The sequence below is a fragment of the Schistocerca americana genome, chromosome 1 (assembly GCF_021461395.2).
Source record: "Schistocerca americana isolate TAMUIC-IGC-003095 chromosome 1, iqSchAmer2.1, whole genome shotgun sequence".
Taxonomy (NCBI): Eukaryota; Metazoa; Arthropoda; class Insecta; order Orthoptera; family Acrididae; genus Schistocerca; species Schistocerca americana.
In genome coordinates this window covers 345,723,517-345,746,868 of record NC_060119.1, presented here as the reverse complement: position 1 = coordinate 345,746,868, position 23,352 = coordinate 345,723,517, and the positions used below count along the sequence as shown (strand labels likewise).

Sequence of the window (23,352 nt, the reverse complement as noted above, 5' to 3'; positions counted from 1 at the left end):
TCCCCCCACCCTCCCCATCCCTCCCCCTCCTCCCTCCCCCCACCCTCCCCCTCCTCCCTCCCTCCCCCTCCTCCCTCCCCCCACCCTCCCCCTCCTCCCTCCCTCCCCCTCCTCCCCTCCCCCTCCTCCCCTCCCCCTCCTCCCCTCCCCCTCCTCCCCTCCCACTCCTCCCCCTCCTCCCATCCCCCTCCTCCCCTCCTCCCCCTCCTCCCCTCCTCCCCCTCCTCCCCTCCTCCCCCTCCTCCCCTCCTCCCCCTCCTCCCCTCCTCCCCCTCCTCCCCTCCTCCCCCTCCTCCCCTCCCCCCTCCCCCTCCTCCCCCCGCTCCTCCCTCCCTCTCCTCCCCCTCCTCCCCTCCCTCCCCCTGCTCCTCCCTCCCTCTCCTCCCCCCGTCCCCCTCCCTCCCTCTCCTCCCTCTCCTCCCTCTCCTCCCTCTCCTCCCTCTCCTCCCTCCCCTCCTCCCCCTCCCTCCCTCCCTCCATCCCTCCATCCCTCACTCCCTCCTTCCCTCACTCCCTCCTTCCCTCACTCCCTCCCTCCCTCCTTCCCTCACTCCCTCCTTCCTTCCCTCACTCCCTCCCTCAACCTTCACCTTCACTTTCACCTATTTGTGTGGGGATTGGGGCAGGGTGGGTGGGGAGGGGGGACTAATGTGCACACACTTCAAGGAGTTTGCCAGTTGAGCTGGAAATCATTCTGTCATTTCCCCAGCACATTCTCTATTTGGTGCATAGTGATCTATGCTTCAATAGATAGTTCTATACAGTATGTAAGTTAGATATTTAATTTGATGCAACGTAAATGATTATGCAAAGATTTGAAAGTGAGTTGGATTTATCTTCAATTCGCCATTAAAAATGTATGAAAATTTCTACAAGCTAAAATTAATTGTGTTCTTTATCTCTTAGTTCTTTTAGTAAATGTAAAAAGCATTCAAAGGCGAGGGAGTCACTTAGATCCGCTGGAATGATTCAGAAAGATTGTACGTACATATCAGAATGAATGCTTGAATACCTGTCAGAAATTTTGAATGTGATTTTGTAGATGTTTAGAGATCAGTCACAAGTACATCTGAAAGGACAGGAAGTGTCGCAGGTTTACTGTAGAATGAGAAGATGGCATTGGTGAGGTGTGCATGAAACTCAGCGTATGTCATGTGAAGAGTGCATGTACACAAAAACAATTGCATATTTAAAATTCTATATTTAACATAAACTAAAAATCTATTCCATCTATTAAAAAAAGTTATTAAATTTTCCATCCAAGTAAACTATGCTATGGTATTAACAGTTTTTTTCAACTAGTCTTGTAAATGAGATTTTTATTATCTTTAATATTTGTTGTTTATATTTCTTTGAAATACTTCAGCAGCTACCATTTTTAAGAGACTTGTCATAACGAAATGATATCCATTGTTTCACTAGCTGTCTTTATGCTTCTTGTAGAGGTTTAACAAATCAGCTACCTCAGACAATGGAAACTCCAGATTGGAATATCAACAATAATAGGAAAAGGATAGACTTCTACTAAGCGGAAAGGTGACCAGTCGAACACACACACACACACATATCTAAAAACAAAGATAATGTAACTTACCAAACGAATGTTGATACACACAAACACGCACACAAAATTTGAGCTTTCGCAACCTAAGGTTGCTTCATCAGGAAAGAGGGAAGGAGAGGGAAAGACGAAAGGATGTGGGTTTTAAGGGAGAGGGTAAGGAGTCGTTCCAATCCCGGGAGCGGAAAGACTTACCTTAGGGGGGAAAAGAGGACAGGTACACACTCCCGCGCGCAGGGCCGTTCCACCGCCGATACTTTGGTCTTTCTCGAGTCTGCAATCCGCACTGCTTTTTCCAGGCGCCAGCACCTCGTCTCCGTCTTTTTCGATCTCTCCAGAGCATATGACACGACGTGGCGGCACCATATTCTCGCCACGTTGCACGGGTGGGGTCTCCGGGGCTCTCTCCCCATTTTTATTCAGAATTTTTTATCTATTCGGACATTCCGCGTTTTAATTGGCACATCCCATAGTTCACTTCATATCCAGGAGAACGGCGTTTCACAGGACTCTGTCTTGAGCGTGCCCCTTTTCCTTGTGGCCATTAATGGCCTTGCAGCAGCAGTAGGGTCGTCTGTCTCACCCACGTTATATGCTGACGATTTCTGCATCATTTTTAGTTCCTCCACCATTAGTGTTGCAGAAGGTAGGTTGCAGGGAGCCATACGCAAGGCACAGGCGTGGGCCCTAGCCCATGGGTTTCAATTTTCTCCTGCAAAGACTTGTGTTATGCACTTTTGTCGGCGTCGTACTGTCCACCCCCACCCTGAGCTTTATCTTCAGGATGCCATGCTCCTGGTTGTTGACACTTACCATTTTCTGGAATTGCTGTTCGATTCCCGGCTTACTTGGCTTCCACATATTCGTCAGCTCAAGCGTCAGTGCTGGCGGCATCTGAATGCCCTCCGCTGCCTCAGCAACACAACGTGGGGTGCAGATCGTAATACGCTGCTGCAGCTCTACAATGCCCTCGTGCTGTCCCGACTGGATTATGGGAGTGTGGCGTATATCTCAGCGTCGCCCTCAGCGTTGCAACTGCTGGACCCCATTCACCACTGTGGGACTCGACAGGCGACAGGAGCATTCCGCACCAGCCCTGTTAATAGCCTCCTTGCTGAGGCTGGGGTTCCTCCACTTCGTATTCGGCGTCAACAGCTGTTAGCCAACTATGCTGCCCACGTCTGTTGTTCGCCCCGTAACCCTAACTATCGTCTCCTTTTTGCTAATACGGCAGTCCATCTCCCACACCGGCGGCTGCGATCTGGCCATACAATTGGGATCCGTGTTTGGTCGCTCCTTAATGAACTCGAGTGTTTGCCTCTTCCATCTGCTTTCCAGGTCCGCCCACATACACCACCTTGGTGTATTCGTCGGCCGCAGCTTCGGCTGGAACTTTCCCGATGGCCAAAAGATTCAGTTCCTCCTGCAGTCTTGCGCCGCCAATTCCTTGCTCTCCTAGGCGCATACCATGCCTCAGAGGTTATCTATACCGATGGCTCGATGTTTGATGGCCGTGTGGGGTACGCTTATGCTCATGCGGACTATGTCGACCAGCGCTCCTTGCCAGAAGGCTGCAGTGTTTACACCGCAGAACTGACAGCCATTTTTCGTGCCCTTGAGCATATTCGTACCAGCACTGGAGAGTCCTTTGTCATTTGCAGTGACTCGCTCTGTAGTCTGCAGGCTCTTGACCAGTGCTACCCACGCCATCCCATTGTTGGTGCCATCCAGTGGTCCCTTCACGCTCTTGAACAGCGTGGTCGTTTGGTGGTGTTCATATGGACCCCGGGACACGTTGGGATTGCGGGAAACGAACTCGCCGACAACTTAGCCAAAGAGGCTACCCGCAAACTGCCGTTGGAGATCGGCCTCCCGGCAATTGATCTCCAAACGGTTTTGCACCGTCGGGTCTTTGGGTTGTGGGGAGATGAATGGCGCACTCTGTCTGCACCCAACAAGCTGCGGCAGGTAAAGGAGACCACGACTGTGTGGGGTTCCTCCATGCGGGCCTCTCGCAGGGATTCTGTTGTTCTGTGTAGGCTCCGCATTGGCCACTCTTGGCTGACGCATGGTCATCTGCTGCGTCGAGAGGACCCCCCTCATTGTCGCTGTGGTGCGAATATGACGGTGGCCCATATATTGTTGGACTGTCCTCTTTTAACCGCTCTCGGGCGAACTTTTAATCTCCTAGATGGTTTATCATCTCTTTTAGGTGACGATGTCTCTATGGCAGATCGTGTTTTAAGTTTTATTCGAGCAAGTGGGTTTTATAGGTCCCTCTAATTTTATTGCGTCACCCTCTTTTGTGCTGTATATTTTACTTAGTTTTGTGTTGTCATCCGACTCCACCCTAAACTTTCAGGCTGGAGGTTTTAACGTATTGCAGGGTGGCTGGCTCATCCTCTTATTTTCGTGATCAGCCAGCCTCAGTCCTCTGCTGTACAGTTTTACTTCCTTCTGCCTTTCTTCTCTGTGTTCTTTTTGTTGCTGTGCTCCGTTTTCCATGTTTCTTTATTATTGACCTTGGGGATTTTCTTCCCCTGGAATTTTTATCTTGTGCTTCGAATGACTAATGGATGGTTTCCCTGCGCTCCGTGTGTTTATGAAACAAGGGACCGATGACCTCTGCAGTTTGGTCCCTTTAATCCTCAAACCAACCAACCAAGAATTGTTTCCATCATAATTTGTTGTGGATTGGCAGTGACTTTTGGAGAGAGAAATCTAACCTGTATCTATGTTGTTGTGATTCGGAAAGAACTGACCTATTTAAATGGTGTTGCATAGATGATTTTGTTGCATTATTAATACGATAAGAAAAGTCCTGGACAGAGTACAGACAATGGAAGGTTAAGAGTAGCTATTTGCCATTAATTGAGGCATTGAGTGGTGAAAAAGTAAATGCACAAGATTGAAATCATAGATAACTTTTGGACATGGCAGAGAGAGACATGCCAACAGTGGTGCGCCCAATGATGACACTGGACTGTGTCATCTTGTCAGATGAGTCTCAGTTCTGTGTACAGCATTATTAGGGATGTACCTGTGCATGGAATCACCTGGGAGAGCAAATGATGGCAGATAACATTCACAGTCATCACACAGGCCCAGCACTGAGTGCAATGGAAAATGAAATGAGTGTTTGGCATCATTGGCCGGGCAGCCCCTTACAGGTAGGTCCCCCCGCCTTGGTGCAGTTCTTACTACATTCAACACCACATTGGATGACCTGTGTGCCAGATGGGGATGAAATGATGATGAAGACAACACAAAACCCAGTCCCTGAGTGGAGAAAATCCCTGACCCAGCTGGGAATTGAACCCAGGCCCCTTAGGATGGCAGTCTGTCATGCTGACCATTCAGCTATCGGGGCAGACAGCTGAGTGTGATTGTATGGGGATACCATCAGATACACGAAATGATCACTACCAATTCGCTTAACATGTCAGAAATGTAAAGGCAGCTGTCCACATTTATTGGCTAAGTGAACTGGTGGCTATTACCTGTCTCTGAGGTCACCACAATGCAACAAAACATGTTGCCTGTACTGTCCTGACTGACTTTGGTAAGGGCGTTCAACTGATGCAGTTACTGGCATGTTCTCCAGATGTGTTGGCCATTAAAAACATGAATTTGGGTTGCCCAGTGATTGGTACACCACCCCTCATCAACCAGTATCATTGGAAGAACTGGGTCATAGAACTGAGGCAGTGTGAAACAATGTACCTGCACCTGTCTTCGAAGCTCAGTTCTACTCAAAGTTGAACTAAATAAGTCCTCGGTCACAAATTTTAGTCTTTAGTCAAAAAGGCTAAAAATTGTGCCCAAGGGCTTATTTGGTTCAACTTTGTTCAACAGACTGCAATAAATTTGTTTCGAATTAATAGAATTAGTATAGGATATGTATTTTCTATAAATTTTGGGAAATTGCTGCCTCATTCTAAATTTTTTTGTATTGACCATACACTGTCCATTGTAATGTGTTTTTGGTTCCAAAAGTCACGTGACATTCTTGTAAGTAATAAAAAGGATGATTATTAAAAAAAAATCCTGAGAACTGACTTACTACCAAATAAATTAGAAAGTAACTTGTACCTGGTACCGGAAGAATGGTAATATACCTGCAAAAACTGATTGTAACACTCATCTTAAGAATAACCAATGTTTTATTCTTCCTTTGAAAGAGAAACAATAGTTGGGGGAAATAACGGGGATAAAAAGAGTCACCCAGCATATGATGGTGAGGGAAACAAGAGGGCAGGATGAAAGGAAATGAATTTAAGGATTAAAATTTAACAGTAAGTGGTCTTCTTATAATAAGAAGGTATTACAGAGCTTTATGCCAACCCATAACTCTTGCATTAATTAAAGCATGGAATTACCTACCTCTCGACAAGGCTATGGATTTTTTGCTTTCATATGAAGTATCACTGGGCTGTGCCCATCTGACTTCAGAATGCGTTAGGGGTTTACATGATGTTGAGGGATTGGGATTATGTGTGTGTTTTCTGTGTGTAAGCTTGTGTTTGGTGTTTCATGTACGTGTTACTGGTCCCTAAAGAAGTGTGTAAGGGTTAATTTTGGGCATTTGTGAGAAGCTTCTGATGGTTTGTTTCTTAAATTTTGAATGAGAAATGGGTCGAAGTTTGTGTTGTTTCATAAAATTTTGTGGATTTGTCTTGAATAAATGTGTAAATGGTGACCTAGCTGTCAAAGAAATGATTGTGCATTTCAGCCCAATGTAAGGTTTTTAGATTGTCTGGCATTTGATGGTAGCTGTTGCAGTTCTCCTCTCCTTTTGCAAAATCATTCTGCCACAAATGTGTCACTACCACCAACAAAACATTGCAGTCAGGGAACATATCTTCGATGGTAGCCTTAGTTACTATTCTTGGCAAACCAAATGAGTGAAATAAATGGAAAATGTAGTAATAAAATGTTCCTGCTGTCTTTTATAAAATTTTTACTATACCAGTCTTCATTTCACAAAGTTATAGCTTCATCATCATGGCCCAGTCATTATGCAAGAACATTTATAATGATGTCAACATGCCAAAAATGTGGTTCGTAGGAGTTATAGTGTATTCTTAATTGTGATTGACAGTGTTGTCGTGAACTGTGTAAAGATTATGGTAGAATATATGTAGATTTTTGTTAAAGCTTGTAATATGTAAAACATAGTGTCACAGTTTGCAGCTGTACTATAAATTTTAATTAAATAATTTTCCATCAGAATTTCGCAAACTGAAATTAACAATGCATTGTAACTTCCTGGTGTGTTGACATGGAAATGAAAGTACTTGGAAAAACTATTGAAGCCCTACTGACGAAGCTGTGACTTTGAGATGCACATTGGCATAGTGAAAATGCTGTAAAGGACAAGGAATAGATTTTATTATGAATTTTTCCGATCTCAACATTGCATAAAAACATGGAAAAAATATTCTGCAGATAGCAGTTACTTTGATATTGTAAAAGTATGAATAATTCACAAAATTTTAAGCTTTCACAGAGTACCAACTAAAGATTTTGATTTGGGGTATGTAGCTGATTGGTGTGGTGATTTGAATGGCATAATAAGAGCTATTACTGTCATATCTCTTGAATGCAGCAAACTGTTAACACCATAACATAGTTTAATCATCTAGTCAAAATAAAAATAACGAGCCTGAACAATCAAGACTTGTATCAGGAACAGCAGTTTATTGTTGGCACTGGCAAAGTTGCCTTGAATGTGTCACTTTCTTAAGCATGTGAAAGTCATCACTCTTTTACACACCATGTAAACTTTTGTGTACACAGTGAAAATCGCACAATTTGTAATTATTAAAATATTATTTTTTCTCAATTATTTTTCATCTGATGACTAATTGTTCTTCAGTTGTGCCAACATGCTTCAGATATATTTTTGATGGTTTTTCTTGTTTGTTTTGTATTCATTGTGATGTAAATAGTTGTTTATCCATAGTAAAGTATCTATTCCTTTTTTAAGGTTCATATTTAAGTGTACTAGAGGAAGATCAGAAATGGAAATCTCTCAGAGATACAAATGAAAGGCCACACTTGTTAAATGACTGTTTTTAGAGCAAATGACAGTTTAATGATGAAGACAGTTAAGTGTTTATTTTGACCTCTTGCAAACTCACATGTAGGATGTGTGTATATGATTCTAGTATTTGAATGTAATACAAAAAATGAAAGTCCCTTGTGGTGTTGAAATCCTTATAAGGCTATTGAGTGTAATTGTCAGCGTTTGCTTGCATGCTTGCCTGTGTGCATAAATGTTCGCCTACAGCATAGGGAAAACAGTTTAGTCGTTTTCTGTAATATCGTCTTTATTGTGTATAATAGAGAATATCAGCAAGAGAGAGCAATTAGATGAATTCCAAAGCTTATAAAGTCTCTCATGTGCTGTAACTCCCAATGAAAATGTTGCACACAAATGTATATTACTGTACATGTTAGAGAAATATGTGTACCATTTATATGAAATTAGCCATATAGATAAGTGAGACTAGGACATTGTGAAGGACAAAGTTGTAAACAGTAGTATCGATGATTGTAGCTCAGCTTTCATCATCTTATATTTCTTGTTAGTGCACAGTCATATGGTACAGGAAGTGGTCAGTGGTGAGAAATGTGATGGGCAGTAGATGAGGAGTCAGTATTACATGAGCTAGCACAGGTCCATGCATGCACATAACTGTTGGAGCAACTCGTAAATGGTTAAGTCCAGTGGTAGGGGGGGAGGGAGGGGGGGATCAGGATAGGGAGTGAATGACATCCACACTGTGCCGAGTTAGAGTACAAGTAACACCATCCTGTTACTTTGTGACAATAACTTGTTTCATGGTATTTGCAATCATTTTTTGAAGTTGAGCTCTTTTTCCCAATTGTACATATAAATTTTGTGTGAAACTGTGTTAAAAGTTATCCAACACCATACCATAAGATAAAATAGCACTCTGGTAGTATACTCCACGCAGAACAGTGTTTTCAGTATCTTCTCTTGGGAATATATCTGCTTGGCGGAATTCGCCTTTGTCCAGTCTCCTTCCATTTCTTTCTACAGGAAGTGATTTCTCACTTGAATAATGGTGTTGTGTGTTTATCTCATTGCTGCACCATTGTGTGCAACACAATACATTTTTTTGAAAATCTTTATTGGCATTCTAACTAAGATATTCAGTATGTTAGATATTACTTTTTCATGACACTTCCTTAACTTAGTGCTGGAATTTCGGCCTGTTTCATTCATTCTTTATTTGTTCTCCCCCCCCCCCCCCCCCCCCCCCTCCCTCGTGTAAATTATGTATCTTCGTGGTCCAGAGATCGCATGCCATTTTGTGAATCTCATTGAACACTTACAAAACTGAGGCAAATCATTAATTTGTATATACAGGGTGTCTCAACTAACTCTGCCACCTCACTGGCCGTGGTGGCCGAGCGGTTCTAGGCGCTTCAGTCTGGAACCGCGCGACTGCTACGGTCGCAGGTTCAAATCCTGCCTCAGCCATGGATGTATGTGATGTCCTTAGGTTAGTTAGGTTTAAGTAGTTCTAAAAGTTCTAGGGGACTGATGACCTCAGATGTTAAGTCCCATAGTGCTCAGAGCCATTTGAACCATCTGCCACCTCAAATATTTCTGGAACAACAATATATATTCAGAAACGGTTTTCACCAGCACGAATGTACATCAGGGGCTTAGCAAACCAAATACTATGCGAAATTTTAAAATGTAAACAAATACTATTTTCAACACAAACTTGTGTATTTTTAAATGGACGCCCCCTATTATTTCATATGCAATCTATAGCATGAAAAATTACAAAATAATGGCATTGGTTGCATCGCAATACGTCAGTTACATCCTGAGAAATTGCAAAGCGAAGTTGACACTTGAAATAAATGAAGCGCACAGCTAGCGCATGTCCTGAGACTCGGAGTGTGCACCTCACGCTGCCTGTGTTGGGTTCACGGAATGGGAAGGTATGCACAATCCACAAAAATAAACAAGTAACACGTCCAACTCAAAGTTACATTTTTCAAATTGTAGATGTATGTTTATTCTAGCGAAATGACAACTAGAGCTACATTTAGAGATAACAAACTTAAATTCACTGTGCTAAACACATTTACTAGTTTCCTGTCACCATCAGAAACTGTATTGTTGTGCATTATGTCCAGCAGTGAAACTGTGTCACGTCAACATATGTTCGAAATGCCCTTTGTTTGCATCGATACACATTTGCAGATGGGTAACGAGAGAGTGTTGCACAGATTGTAGAGTTTCTACAGATATTGTTGCACGCGCCGTAGTAACATGATGTTGCATATCCTCTACTGTCATTGAGGGTTCTTGATACACTGTCTCTCACTCCGCCCCAAAGAAAGAAGTCAAAAATGGCGTCAAGTCAGGGAACCGTGCTGGCCATTGCACAGTACCTCCCCGCCCATCCACCTATTTGGAAATGTCACATCTAGAATGTCTCTGGCAACTTTTGCATTGTGTGCGGGACATCCATCATGTTAGAACCACACTGATAGACGGGTTTCCAATTCTAGATCCTCCATGGGGAGCGCTAGTGTGTGTTGAAGAAATGATGCAATTCTCTGTCCATTCAATGTTCCACGGTAAAAATAGGAACCTACAATACAGTTAGCAATGATACTGTGCCAAACATTGACACGCCACTGTCATTGATGAGCAACTTGGCGAATTTAGTGGGGATTTTGCATGGACCTGGAGTGCATGCTCCACAGATTCACATTTCCATGATTTGTAAATGAAGCCTCGTCTGTAAACAATGTATTGCTTAGGAATACTAGATTACTTTACAACTGCTGAAGTGCAAAATGACAGAATGCAATGCGGGAATCAAGGTCATTCCCGTACAGTTCTTGGTGCAGTGAGATATGGAACGGATGAAACCGATGCTGATGCAAAATTCTGCACACACTACTGTGGCTTATTCCTACACTTCGTGCAGTTACCGATCTGGGTAGCATTCAGCATGCAGTTTCACAGCTGCAGTTGCATTTCTGTGACATTTGTCATAAATTAAAATAATATCTAGTTTTTCTTCATTACTGAAGACTGACATATCGACTAGATGATGGCAAATGTAATAAGGATACAGGCACCAGTGCAGGCAACCACTGCTCTGAGCAGAGTACTACATGCAATGCATTACGCCAGAAACTGTGATGCTGTTGCTATCCTTTACAAGCCACATATTTCAGAACTTACGAGGTTTCGAAGCATGAAACCAAGTGTGTTACTACTAATTGTACCTATAGTTGTCATTTCGCAACAATAAACATTATGCAGAGGAAATCCATCGGTTTGATACCGTATTATTTGACACATTATAAGAGGTGGATGGTTCAAGTAATATACAGGTCAAGAAGGGGCTAAATATCCCCCTTTAGGAGTTCCATCAATGAAATATGGGCCAGTGGTGTTTTGTCATACAATACCACACCCTACATTAACACTCCACTGACGTAGTACGTCAATCACATCACGATTTCTGGCAGGATGAGGTGCACACTTGAGCCTAAGGACGCGTGCTTCATTTATTTCAAGCATCAACTTTGCTTTGCAGTTTCTCCAGATGTAACTGATGTATTACGATGCAACCAACGCCATTATTTTTGTGATTTTTAATGCTATTTATTGCATAAAAATAATAGGGGGTTTCCATTTGAAAATACACAAATTTGTGTTGAAGATAGTATTTGGTTTCCTGAGATCCTGTCATATGTTCGTGCTGGTTGAAACCGTTTTTTAATGTCTATTGTTGTTTCAGAGATATTTGAGGTGGTAGAGTTAGGTGTGACACCCTTAATTACTCCATGGTTGTTGTTATACATGTGGAAGGGTAATATTCTGCATTTGAGTTGACAAAGATTGATGTACAGTCTTCATTTAAAAAAAAAAAAAAAAAAAAACCTAATATCAGGAGTTTACGCTTAGATGGTTTCGCTCAGTAGTTGAATCAGTAGTTTGAAGATGGGAACGAATCCAAAGCATCCTTTTGTGGTGAAATAAAAGAAACCTTCTCCTTAAACAAACAGGAATATGATATTATTTACTTTAACCTCCTATCTCATTTACCTTGCACAGATGAGTTGGACTGTCCTGAAGGGTGCATCATAATATTAAAAACCGAGGATTTGTTCCTATCTTCAAACTGATTATGATTTGGGCATTAAAACTTATTACAAAATCAGAAATAATTATATTTTCACAAAACATTCATAATCCAACTTAATTCTTTCCACCCTGCCCCACACAATCATGCTGGTTTGGTTTTAAATTTGTCCTGGTTTAGTTACATCACTTTTCTGCATCCCTCCAGACTGCAATAATTTTTAGAATTACCAGCTTCTGTTTGGCAGCTGTTTTGTTTTACATTCTGACCACCAGAGCATAACGCAGCAGATCATTTCAAACTTCAGTAAGAAGACAAAGCCATCATCCAGATCCTACATTTCATTAGTTTAAGGCAATTCCTGCATTATTTTAGATAGAATATTTCATCTAACATATGTAAGGTGTCTAAAACATGCATTATTTTTTACAAGATTTAAAGTTGAGTAGCACAATAATGCTAGTGACTTCTTGAACAATCTATCGAAAGGCAAATTTTATTAGTATTTTTACTTGATTCTATGGGTCATAATACACTCCTGGAAATGGAAAAAAGAACACATTGACACCGGTGTGTCAGACCCACCATACTTGCTCCGGACACTGCAAGAGGGCTGTACAAGCAATGATCACACGCACAGCACAGCGGACACACCAGGAACCGCGGTGTTGGCCGTCGAATGGCGCTAGCTGCGCAGCATTTGTGCACCGCCGCCGGCAGTGTCAGCCAGTTTGCCGTGGCATACGGAGCTCCATCGCAGTCTTTAACACTGGTAGCATGTCGCGGCAGCGTGGACGTGAACTGTATGTGCAGTTGACGGACTTTGAGCGAGGGCGTATAGTGGGCATGCGGGAGGCCGGGTGGACGTACCGCCGAATTGCTCAACACGTGGGGCGTGAGGTCTCCACAGTACATCGATGTTGTCGCCAGTGGTCGGCGGAAGGTGCACGTGCCCGTCGACCTGGGACCGGACCGCAGCGACTCACGGATGCACGCCAAGACCGTAGGATCCTACGCAGTGCCGTAGGGGACCGCACCGCCACTTCCCAGCAAATTAGGGACACTGTTGCTCCTGGGGTATCGGCGAGGACCATTCGCAACCATCTCCATGAAGCTGGTCTACGGTCCCGCACACCGTTAGGCCGTCTTCCGCTCACGCCCCAACATCGTGCAGCCCGCCTCCAGTGGTGTCGCGACAGGCATGAATGGAGGGACGAATGGAGACGTGTCGTCTTCAGCGATGAGAGTCGCTTCTGCCTTGGTGCCAATGATGGTCGTATGCGTGTTTGGCGCCGTGCAGGTGAGCGCCACAATCAGGACTGCATACGACCGAGGCACACAGGGCCAACACCTGGCATCATGGTGTGGGGAGCGATCTCCTACACTGGCCGTACACCACTGGTGATCGTCGAGGGGACACTGAATAGTGCACGGTACATCCAAACCGTCATCGAACCCATCGTTCTACCATTCCTAGACCGGCAAGGGAACTTGCTGTTCCAACAGTACAATGCACGTCCGCATGTATCCCGTGCCACCCAACGTGCTCTAGAAGGTGTAAGTCAACTACCCTGGCCAGCAAGATCTCCGGATCTGTCCCCCATTGAGCATGTTTGGGACTGGATGAAGCATCGTCTCACGCGGTCTGCACGTCCAGCACGAACGCTGGTCCAACTGAGGCGCCAGGTGGAAATGGCATGGCAAGCCGTTCCACAGGACTACATCCAGCATCTCTACGATCGTCTCCATGGGAGAATAGCAGCCTGCATTGCTGCGGAAGGTGGATATACACTGTACTAGTGCCGACATTGTGCATGCTCTGTTGCCTGTGTCTATGTACCTGTGGTTCTCTCAGTGTGATCATGTGATGTATCTGACCCCAGGAATGTGTCAATAAAGTTTCCCCTTCCTGGGACAATGAATTCACGGTGTTCTTATTTCCATTTCCAGGAGTGTATATGGAAATTGGTACATATTAGATAAAAGTTCAAGAATTTTTATCTTGGGGTGGAAAGGAATGTACTAGAAATATCTATGTTACTCACAGGGTTTGAAAATATTATCGACAAAATGTACTCCAATTCTCATTACCGTCCTTCACCTTCATCGTTCTCAGCAGTAGCTCTTGTTGCTCTCTCAATACCACCCCATAAAATGGTCTGTATTTACATATATAGAATGTGTGTGGCATACATCCTGGATGTGCTTGTCTTGTATTGGAGTTCTTCCATTGTACAAGTATCCTGTATTTTAAGAACTGGTGGCCGAAGTTCTAAAAATAAAATTCCGAAGTCCTCGGAAACATCCTCATTTTCAATTTCCAAATACAGGCAGTTAGAATATTTCTTGCCTAAAGGTTATTTAACCGCATCTGGTGCAGTGAAAAAAACTGTTGGAATGTGAGGCACTTCTGTTTTGTCTTTTTGCAGCAAGGAAATTTTTTCACGGCACCAGATGCGGTTAAATAACCTTTAGGCAAGAAGTATTCTAACTGCCTGTATTTGGAAATGAAAAATGAGGATGTACAAAAAAATGAGGACGTACAGAAAGCATACTGAATATTTTCATAACTATCCAGTTGGTTAAAGGAATAGGAGTAATGAATAAATACAGTAAAAAGTAGCACCTCAAAAAAAGCTGAGAATTACACGAGTATTGACAAAAAGTGGTATCGAGAGATTCATTAGCATTGAGGCCGACATCAATAGAGTCAATTTGGAAGAGAGAAAATTACCCTAGGGTTGTTACACCTTGCAACAGGAAGCACTGATCAATCTTTGTAATATCATCCATTAGCTACCTATTGAAGGAGAAAGTGTTCTAAAGTTTTGTTGCAGTTTGAACTCCACAGGTGTCACTGAAAAGATAAAGGTCTTTAATCTCAGCATCCAAGTTATATTCAACCACACATGCTACAGACTTCATTGGGTCGATGTTTAACTCCTCCTTCCAGATAAACATATAGATCAGCAGAATCTGATTTCATATTGTGTATGCAGGATACATATAACCAGAGTTTCCTCTGATAGAAAATTTCCTGAACGGTCAATTCCAGTAAAGAGAGGTTTTGCATATGGTCAGATAAGTGCTCCAACCTTTGTGTCATCACTTTTTACCTTCACACTTGTTCTCGTAAGTATTATAGACATCGATTTGAGGACCCCCAGATGTATAATCATAATTTTTCTTCAAAAGTTATAGTTTATTTCCTTGGAAAGAACTGGATTTCTATTAAAAAGAGGTTGTACATGGTTTTGGTGTGAAGTGCAGCACTCAAATACTTTCTATTCTGATTCCTGTAGTGTGTTTCGTTAGCAGGAAATTTGTTAATCAGTTCATCTATAAAAGCACAAATGTTCTATATTGCATTACTGCAAAGTCCGTGCTTGCATATATTATCCACAGGAACCTGGTTTGCTGCTATTAATATCAATTGAAAGATTGCTTTACTCTTTGTTCAGTACACAACACTAAATGCATTTTTACACCCAGTCATACATGCATTGCCTTTCATTACATGATAAAAAATACTAACGTGTTTCAGTGGTTCTTCTCTTTGAGATTACCTCTGTAATGTTGATTTCCGATCAATCAGTCAAATTAAGAATGTGTCCTACTCATTTTTAGAATGCACATAAAACAAAGTTCCTTCTCATTGAATATAATAGAGGGAAACATTCCACGTGGGAAAAATATATCTAAAAACACAGATGATGTGACTTACCGAACGAAAGTGCTGGCAGGTCGATAGACACACAAACATACAGACGAAATTCAAGCTTTCGCAACAAACTGTTTCCTCGTCAGGAAAGAGGGAAGGAGAGGGAAAGACGAAAGGATGTGGGTTTTAAGGGAGAGGGTAAGGAATCATTCCAATCCCGGGAGCGGAAAGACTTACCTTAGGAGGAAAAAAGGACAGGTATACACTCGCTCGCGCGCGCACACACACACAAATATCCATCCGCACATACACAGACACAAGCAGACATTTGTGAAGGCAAAGAGATATATATGTGTGTGTGTGTGTGTGTGTGTGTGTGTGTGTGTGTGTGTGTGTGTGTGTGTGTGTGTGTGCGTGCGCGCGCGTGTATACCTGTCCTTTTTTCCTCCTAAGGTAAGTCTTTCCGCTCCCAGGATTGGAATGACTCCTTACCCTCTCCCTTAAAACCCACATCCTTTCGTCTTTCCCTCTCCTTCCCTCTTTCCTGATGAGGCAACAGTTTGTTGCGAAAGCTTGAATTTTGTGTGTATGTTTGTGTTTGTTTGTGTGTCTATCAACCTGCCAGCACTTTCGTTTGGTAAGTCACATCATCTGTGTTTTTAGATATAAAGTCCCTTCTCATGTACATTTAACCTTTCAGTACATTTATGTTTACAAAACTAACACCACTATTATTGGTCTGAGATGATGATGTTACACCTGTCCTAATGCTCATATACTCATCACAGTGAAGTGGTTTGTTTTGCTGCACTTCATAATTTTATATTTCTGGATGACAAATACCTTTCTTCTTCTTTGCTGTAATAGAGTCGTATCACTTTCAGATGTGACATTGTAGCAGTAACCTCAACACCAAACAATTGAATCTTTAAGGCTGCAACCGAAAACACGCCATCACATCAGAAGTGCCAGACCAACATGCTTGTAAAACATCTCGAATAGTTATTATGTTAATAACTGTTATTCATTTACCATTAACGAAGAATATCTATACTCGGACATCAGAATTAAACATGAAAGAATACCCTGATCCACTACAGACGCAAGGTTTTAACCCTATCACTGCGCATTTACTCTCAGCGGCTCCCGCTCTGTGCGCGTTATTTTCACCCGGTGCGTATATATATGACTGTAGCATTCTACCGTTATTATTGAGATAAAAATGAGACGCAAAATCCAATATTGTCGGTGTAAATCGTTTCCTTTTTTAAAATCTTTGTCCAGAAAGTCTAATTTTGTTCAAAAAAGGTACTTTATTAGGAGAAAAGAACACAAAACATATTACATTAGTAATACTTGAAAGTGTGGTATTTCTCAAAACAAAAATTCAAACATAAAGGCACATTACATTTTACACAAATGTATCTTGTGTCACTTCGTTTATCATGTTTTGCACATACAATACACATTCTCTGGGCGGCCTTCTTCTTTGAAGTTCCTGGGATTAGCGAGATAAAGTGGCGCTCCGTTAGGCGTAAGGGATTGTCACCATCAGCCGATCTCCTTCCACGACGTCCCTCTGTTTGTGGTAGGTGGTGAATCTCTAGGATCTCCTTGATAAGTTTCTGTTGAAAATCAGATACTGAAATATTTCGTCCCGTTTGAGTTTCATATAATGCATGTGCATTGAGCAGAGACAGATCCACCAATCGAAAAAATACTTTTTTATACCATTTTACAGTTTTTCGTACACATTCTACTGAACTTAACATCATGTCGCTCCTGTCGATGGCCCCCATATTGTCAGTGTAGCTTACGATGCAAGCTGGTTTTGTTTTTGGTTCATTCGTGGTTCTGTCAGTTTTGTCAGTCGCTGTAATTTCGCTTGTATGAAGAGTTGAAAGCATCCTAACTTCCTGCTTGTCTTGCCACTTCAGAGCAAGAAGTTTATCTGTTGACTTAAACTCGATCTCGCCTTTTCTAAGTTTTTTTGATAAAGCAGGCATGCCTTTGCAGTTTGTTCTCACAGGTCCACAGGGATTAGTCACTCTGTCATGCAAATAAGAAAATAATGTTGGGCTAGTGTACCAATTGTCAACATATAATGTGTGACCTTTACCAAGGTAATGTTCAAGTAAAGTGAGAACAATGCTTCCAGGTATTCTAACATTTACACCAAAGTCAGTTTCTTTTTTTTTTACGTCTGTTGCTGCACCCACATAAATAATAAAGTCAAGGATATAACCAGTTTCACAATCACTTAACACAAAAAGTTTTACACCAAATCTGTGGCGTTTGGAAGGAATGTACTGCTTGAAGAAGACACTACCTTTGAAGAGAACTAAACTTTCGTCAATGCACAAATTTTTAAAAGGATAGAAAGCACCTGGAAATACTTTTCTCAAGTGATCCACAATTTGATGTAATTTCCAGATTTTGTCATCTCCAGGGTCCTTACTGTTATCAGCAAAATGTAACATTCTAAGTAACAGAAGATATCTATCTCTTGGCATGATTTGCGCAAACATTGGAGTAGACAGTAACTGATCGTTGGTCCAATAACTATTTATTTCATTTTTTCTCACTTGAGCCATCAGAAAATTCACAGCAAGGAAACAGTAAACTTCGTCACTGTTTGTGTTTTTCCAACGTCACAGTCTTGATTTTTCACTGGCATCATTGCAAAGGTGTTCATAATATAAATTACATAGTTCAGCTCTGTAGCTCACAATTTCTTGGCTAAAAAAACTTGGAAGCAGTCGTATACAGTACACAAGTCATCTAAATTGACGATTTTGCAACCAGAACCACTGTTATCGAAATTATACACTTTAGGGTCCAAATCAGAGTCTTTCCATCTAAAATAAACTGTTTTGTGTCTCTTAGGAGATTTTTCAGGCATACGCTCAGCCTCTTCTTCGGAATCGGAGAAAGAATCGACTATAACATCAAAATCTGGATCTGCATTTACTGGTTCAACGTTTGTTGGTTCACAAATATTTTTTATATTTCTGGTGACAGATTTATCTGCCAGCTCGTCGTCGTCATTATCTGTCCACCCATAATCAGCTGGATTGGGCATGATGATGTCCTTGTCGTCACTTTGGTTTAGAATACTCAGTAGCTCATCGTCTGTAAACGGACGGTAACTTCGCGTCCGTTTAATTCGGTTATGCGTAAACGGCCGCACACAAACTAGGTAATATAGCGATACGAATGAACTCAGCAGAAAGAGAATTCAGCATTCAATAGTTGTTCAGGTATTTCCTAGTATCCCAACAATTAAACTGCATACTTGCGCAACAATTACTTCCGACTCGCTGGCCCGATTGTCAGCGTTATACATAACTATACGACTGTACCAGGGAACCACTGTAAGCATTTTTTATAGCAAATAGTATATATATGTCTGGAGCACTGAAACGATTAGCTTATATTTACGTCTGGAGCAGTGAAAGGGTTAAGCAGCTGAACAGCAGATATGAATACCAGCTGTTAGCGTGATCACAGAGTTGAGGACGAACATACTCAAGAGTTTGGGTATGTTCCCTTCTTCAATCTAATGAGTATTTCCAAGTCAGACTAAGGTGGCTCAAGAGTGGCTTTTGTTCCCTTTCTATATCTCAAAATGTGCATCTATAAGATAACACAGGATCTGTGAAGAAAAAAAAAAATAGTTCTCTTGGTTCTAGTTCCTTTGTCAATCTACCAATTCTATTAAGATCAGTTTTCAGCCTCTATTTATTTAAAATGGAAATTGCCTGTGTAATGTAAAGTTTTTTGTTGTCCCAATTTCTATTTATTTACTTCTGCTTGGCAGAGTTCATCTTCATCAGTTGTACACTTGTTTTTTGTATTTGCTGGAGACTTTCTCCATACAATTTTTACTGGGTGCATTGTTATTGGCTAAAAATGCATTTGAGAAAAAAAAAAAAACAGTCATTCATACTCAATATGTGTTCTACGCTGAATTCATTGGTAGCAGTACTTTCAGTATGCATCTCAATTGTTGTTAGTTGTGAAATGTTAAAACCAGTTTTCATTGTAGTCATGATTTTAGTTTCAAAAACATTATTAAAAAATGAAATGTTTGTGTTTGTTGACTCATATAATTAACTTGAGACTTTTCTGATACAAATTCTAATTTTGAATTGTCTGTTTTTAGGAGTGGACTACTAAATTTCTGTGCTGTTGCACTGGCTATGAATGACTTAGGATATCGTGCACAAGGCATTCGGATTGACAGCGGGGATTTAGCCTACCTTTCCAATAAAGCAAGAGAAATTTTTGAAACTGTAGCTCAAAAGTAAGAATGTATTGAGTCTTTTGGTGTCTTCTTTTTTGGATATTCATAACAGTTTGTTACGTGCTACGTGCAATTAATTGAGTTCATGGTTTCAGCCTGCATCTCCCATGGTTTGCAGAACTTATGATTGTTGCTTCAAATGACATCAATGAAGAAACCATTTTAAGTCTCAATGAGCAAGACCACAAGATAGACTGCTTTGGTATTGGAACCCATTTAGGTCCGTATATTTTCTTTTGCAAAACTGCATTTTAATTTTTTATTGGGTAATGAGGTAAATATTCACAAATTTTGATTTAAATATATCGTTGTTTTGTGTTTGTGTATTAGGGAAAGTTCTAGACTACTTGCCAGAGTTAGTCTGTGTGTTGTGTCAGGCTGCAAACTTACCCTCGCCACAGGAGAGAACACCTTCCATTAACACTACTGAAATTATTGTTATAACACTTTTGGCTGTGTGAGGCTGCTCATTGTTATGCATCAATGGAATGCCTAAGAAGATATGTTTGCACTCTTAAACAGTGAAAAATCCAGGATGGAATGTAACAATATTATGAATAGGCTAGTTGCTATTCACCATATAGTGGAGATGCTGAGTCGCAGATAGGCACATCAAAAAGACTGCGAAAAAATAAGCTTTTGGCCAACAAGGCTTTGTCAACAAAAAACACACACACACACACACACACACAGAGAGAGAGAGAGAGAGAGAGAGAGAGAGAGAGAGAGAGAGAGAGAGAGACGACGACGACGACGACTGCAGAGTCTGGCAGCTGAAACCACACACTGTGGCTTCAGCTGTCAGAGACTGCAGTCAATTGTGAAAGTTGCGTTTGCGTGAGTGTGTCATCTATTTCCGACAAAGGCCTTGTTCGTCGAAAACTTATTTTGTGACAGTCTTTTTGTTGTGCCTATCTGCGACTCAGCGTCTCCGCTATATGGTGAGTACCAACTATCCTTTTCATAATATTGCTTGTACTTTTACGTTTAACCTGGATACATGTCTTTGGAATCAGCACAGTTGGTAGCGTATGTTGTTGTTGTTGTTGTTTTAAGATAATCAATTCAAAGCCTTATATCTGCGTCCCAAATCTTTAGCTGTGAATCACTTGAGAATGTGTTTAGTGCTTGCAGCTGTTACTCTTTTCTCTGTATGCAGCACATATTGAGCAATGAATTGTAATAATACGGTCTCATTTTATGTACAAAAGCTGATTAAACTGTACCTATCACATTATGTTAATAATTGATTACACAGAGACATATGGAAGCCATTTTCTCATAACTGAATGGGAAGAAGCTGTAATGTGCACAATAATAAAGATATATGCTGTACCACGAGTCAGCTTATCTTACTGCACACAACATTCTAATATTTGCACAGACAGAGGCTGTCAAGTGAGGGAAGGAAGAACATGGATTGTTATTTTTAGACATGTTTGTATCCACGGTTTGAAGACACAAATAGTTTGTTTTCTAAGTAGGCTCCTTATTGAATAGTCCGCCTCTGTGCAGAAGAGCTGGCTTTGATTCCCAGCAAAGGACTTTTCGTTGGTAAAAGATCTGATACGGGGTTCACTCAGCTCCATGAGACTACCTAAGGCTGAGAGGGCAGTGTGCTGTCCTCATGCCACTCCTTACCACACCCAGTGATGATGTTATTGGCCAGAACAGGGAACTTCACCTTTAATGTACATACTGAATAACTGAATCATAAATATTTGTGTGATGAGGCTCTTGAGTGATAATTTACAGAAAGACCATTAAGAAGTGGGGTTTGAAGGAGTCATTGTTGACAGGTTTAGCAGTGGATCATTTGACAAAGCATGTATTGCACACTGCTGTTGCTGATAATGTTTTTGTCATGTGCAGCACACTTTCAGCAATCATATGGCAACACTATAAGTGGCAAGTAATGGAACGAAAAATAAACTGTCAAAGGCATAAATGCTAAAAGTACTCAGACAAACTATGCGAATGTTGACGATGGCAGTGCTAGAATGACAGTGTTGCCCTATGGGTAGACTAGGAGAATGACATTCAATACAGGCTCTGAAATGGGCTGCACCACTGTGAGGAACTGACTGAATATGTCTGTGAGAGCCTTCTGTGATGGCAGTAAATGGTAACCAACATCACAGCGTCAGTGCTGTTATATAGTGATATGAACCCAATGCAGTAAATAAAGTTATATTTTATCACACCCAGTTTCATTTTACAGCTCATAGTGCATTGAAAAGGTACCCATGCAATTGCAGTTTATTAACAACTGTAAAAATAAATAAGTCCAGCATTTTGTGTGATGTATTTAGTTTGTATAATACTTCAGACATACCTGAGTGTTATGTGTGACTTCAAGTGTGTTGACACACTGCTATGAAATGCAGGAAACAGGTAACAGAGACAAAACTTCTGCTGACCATTTGGTGGCAGTGCAGATTAGTTAGTTCATTATTTGCATACTGCACTGGTCTCCCCCCTCCCCAAGCCCCTTAATATGACTGAGAAAATTAAAACTGAACAATTTTCTTGCTACAGTATAATTCATACTTTCTAGACAAGTTTCACCTTTTAGATGAAAGGCAGTAAGAACTGATGAAGTAGTCAATCAAAGCATATTCAGTGGATTGACTGTATCCCAAGTATTAAGCCAGGCGCGTCATCCAGAAAGCATAATATTTTGTCAAGCCGACCTTGACATCTTGAGGTTTTCCTGAAGACTGGTTGATTTCTGCTGGGCATTGCCTTATCATCTCCCGCCCCGCCCCCCCATCCGGCTTTGGATGTGGTCCCTGCTGGCGTGGCAACAATGCATTCCCATCTACTGTTGTTACAATGGGAGGAGCAGATTTCCATGTGGATTGCCTCTGTACTTTGATCATACTCATGACTAGGTTCTAGACCTTGCTAAGTTGAAAGCTACTACAGCCTCTGTAGGAATGCAATTCTAGAAAGTGTTGGATTGTTGCAACAGTTTGCTGCTGCTGTAAATCATGACAGGTCTTGGGAGATGCAGTGCTCTGCCACAGTTGACTTTGTTGGCTGTTTGTTGCCTGTGTGGCATTTTGCATCTCTCCTGTACCGTCTGAATAGTCTGACCTACATACATTTTCCCTCACTGGCAAGGGATGCAGTAGACTCCTGGTTTCCAGATCCTAGATCATTCTTGTCACATCCCAGTAAGGCTTTTGTCTTAGATAGTGGGTGGAACACGCACTTGAAATCATTTCAGAATATTTCTCTGATTTGTTCCAGACATTCAGGATGATCACTGTTGCAACCGGCTACTGTTTGTCCTCAGCAGGCTGCCGTCTCTGCTTTTTCAGGCTTAAGGCACATTGTATCTAGTGGTTGTCATAATCGTTCATATGGATCATGGCCTATAAATGCTGCAGTTCAGCTGCTGAACTGTCACAATCGGAGATTTCATATTCTCTGTGCACTGGGGTGCTTAGGATACATTCTCATTGTAAAGGGGCATGACAGCTGTAGCCAAGTGTTTACAGTAGATGCTGTGACTTAGTGTGCCATCTGGTCTTTGCTCTACGAGCAAAGCTAGTGCAGCTCTCCTTCCTTTCCGGGCTGCATACCTTCCTTTTCCACAACCCTCCCCATCCCTGCTCCTTCCCCCTCCTCTCCTCCCTCTGCCCCTTCCCTTCCCCTTCTCTCT

The 23,352-nt window shown here is 41.8% G+C and overlaps 1 protein-coding gene across 7 annotated transcripts in view; it reads left to right on the top strand.

The window, feature by feature from the left end:
- LOC124599187 (nicotinate phosphoribosyltransferase) overlaps positions 1-23,352 on the top strand; it is a 125,112-nt gene that overhangs the window by 34,462 nt on the left and 67,298 nt on the right. For all 7 annotated transcript variants that reach the window (XM_047136059.1, XM_047136056.1, XM_047136055.1 and 4 more), the window contains exons 8-9: positions 19,542-19,682; positions 19,778-19,902. In XM_047136059.1, coding sequence (XP_046992015.1) covers positions 19,542-19,682; positions 19,778-19,902 — 266 coding nt within the window. The remainder of the gene's footprint in view (positions 1-19,541; positions 19,683-19,777; positions 19,903-23,352) is intronic.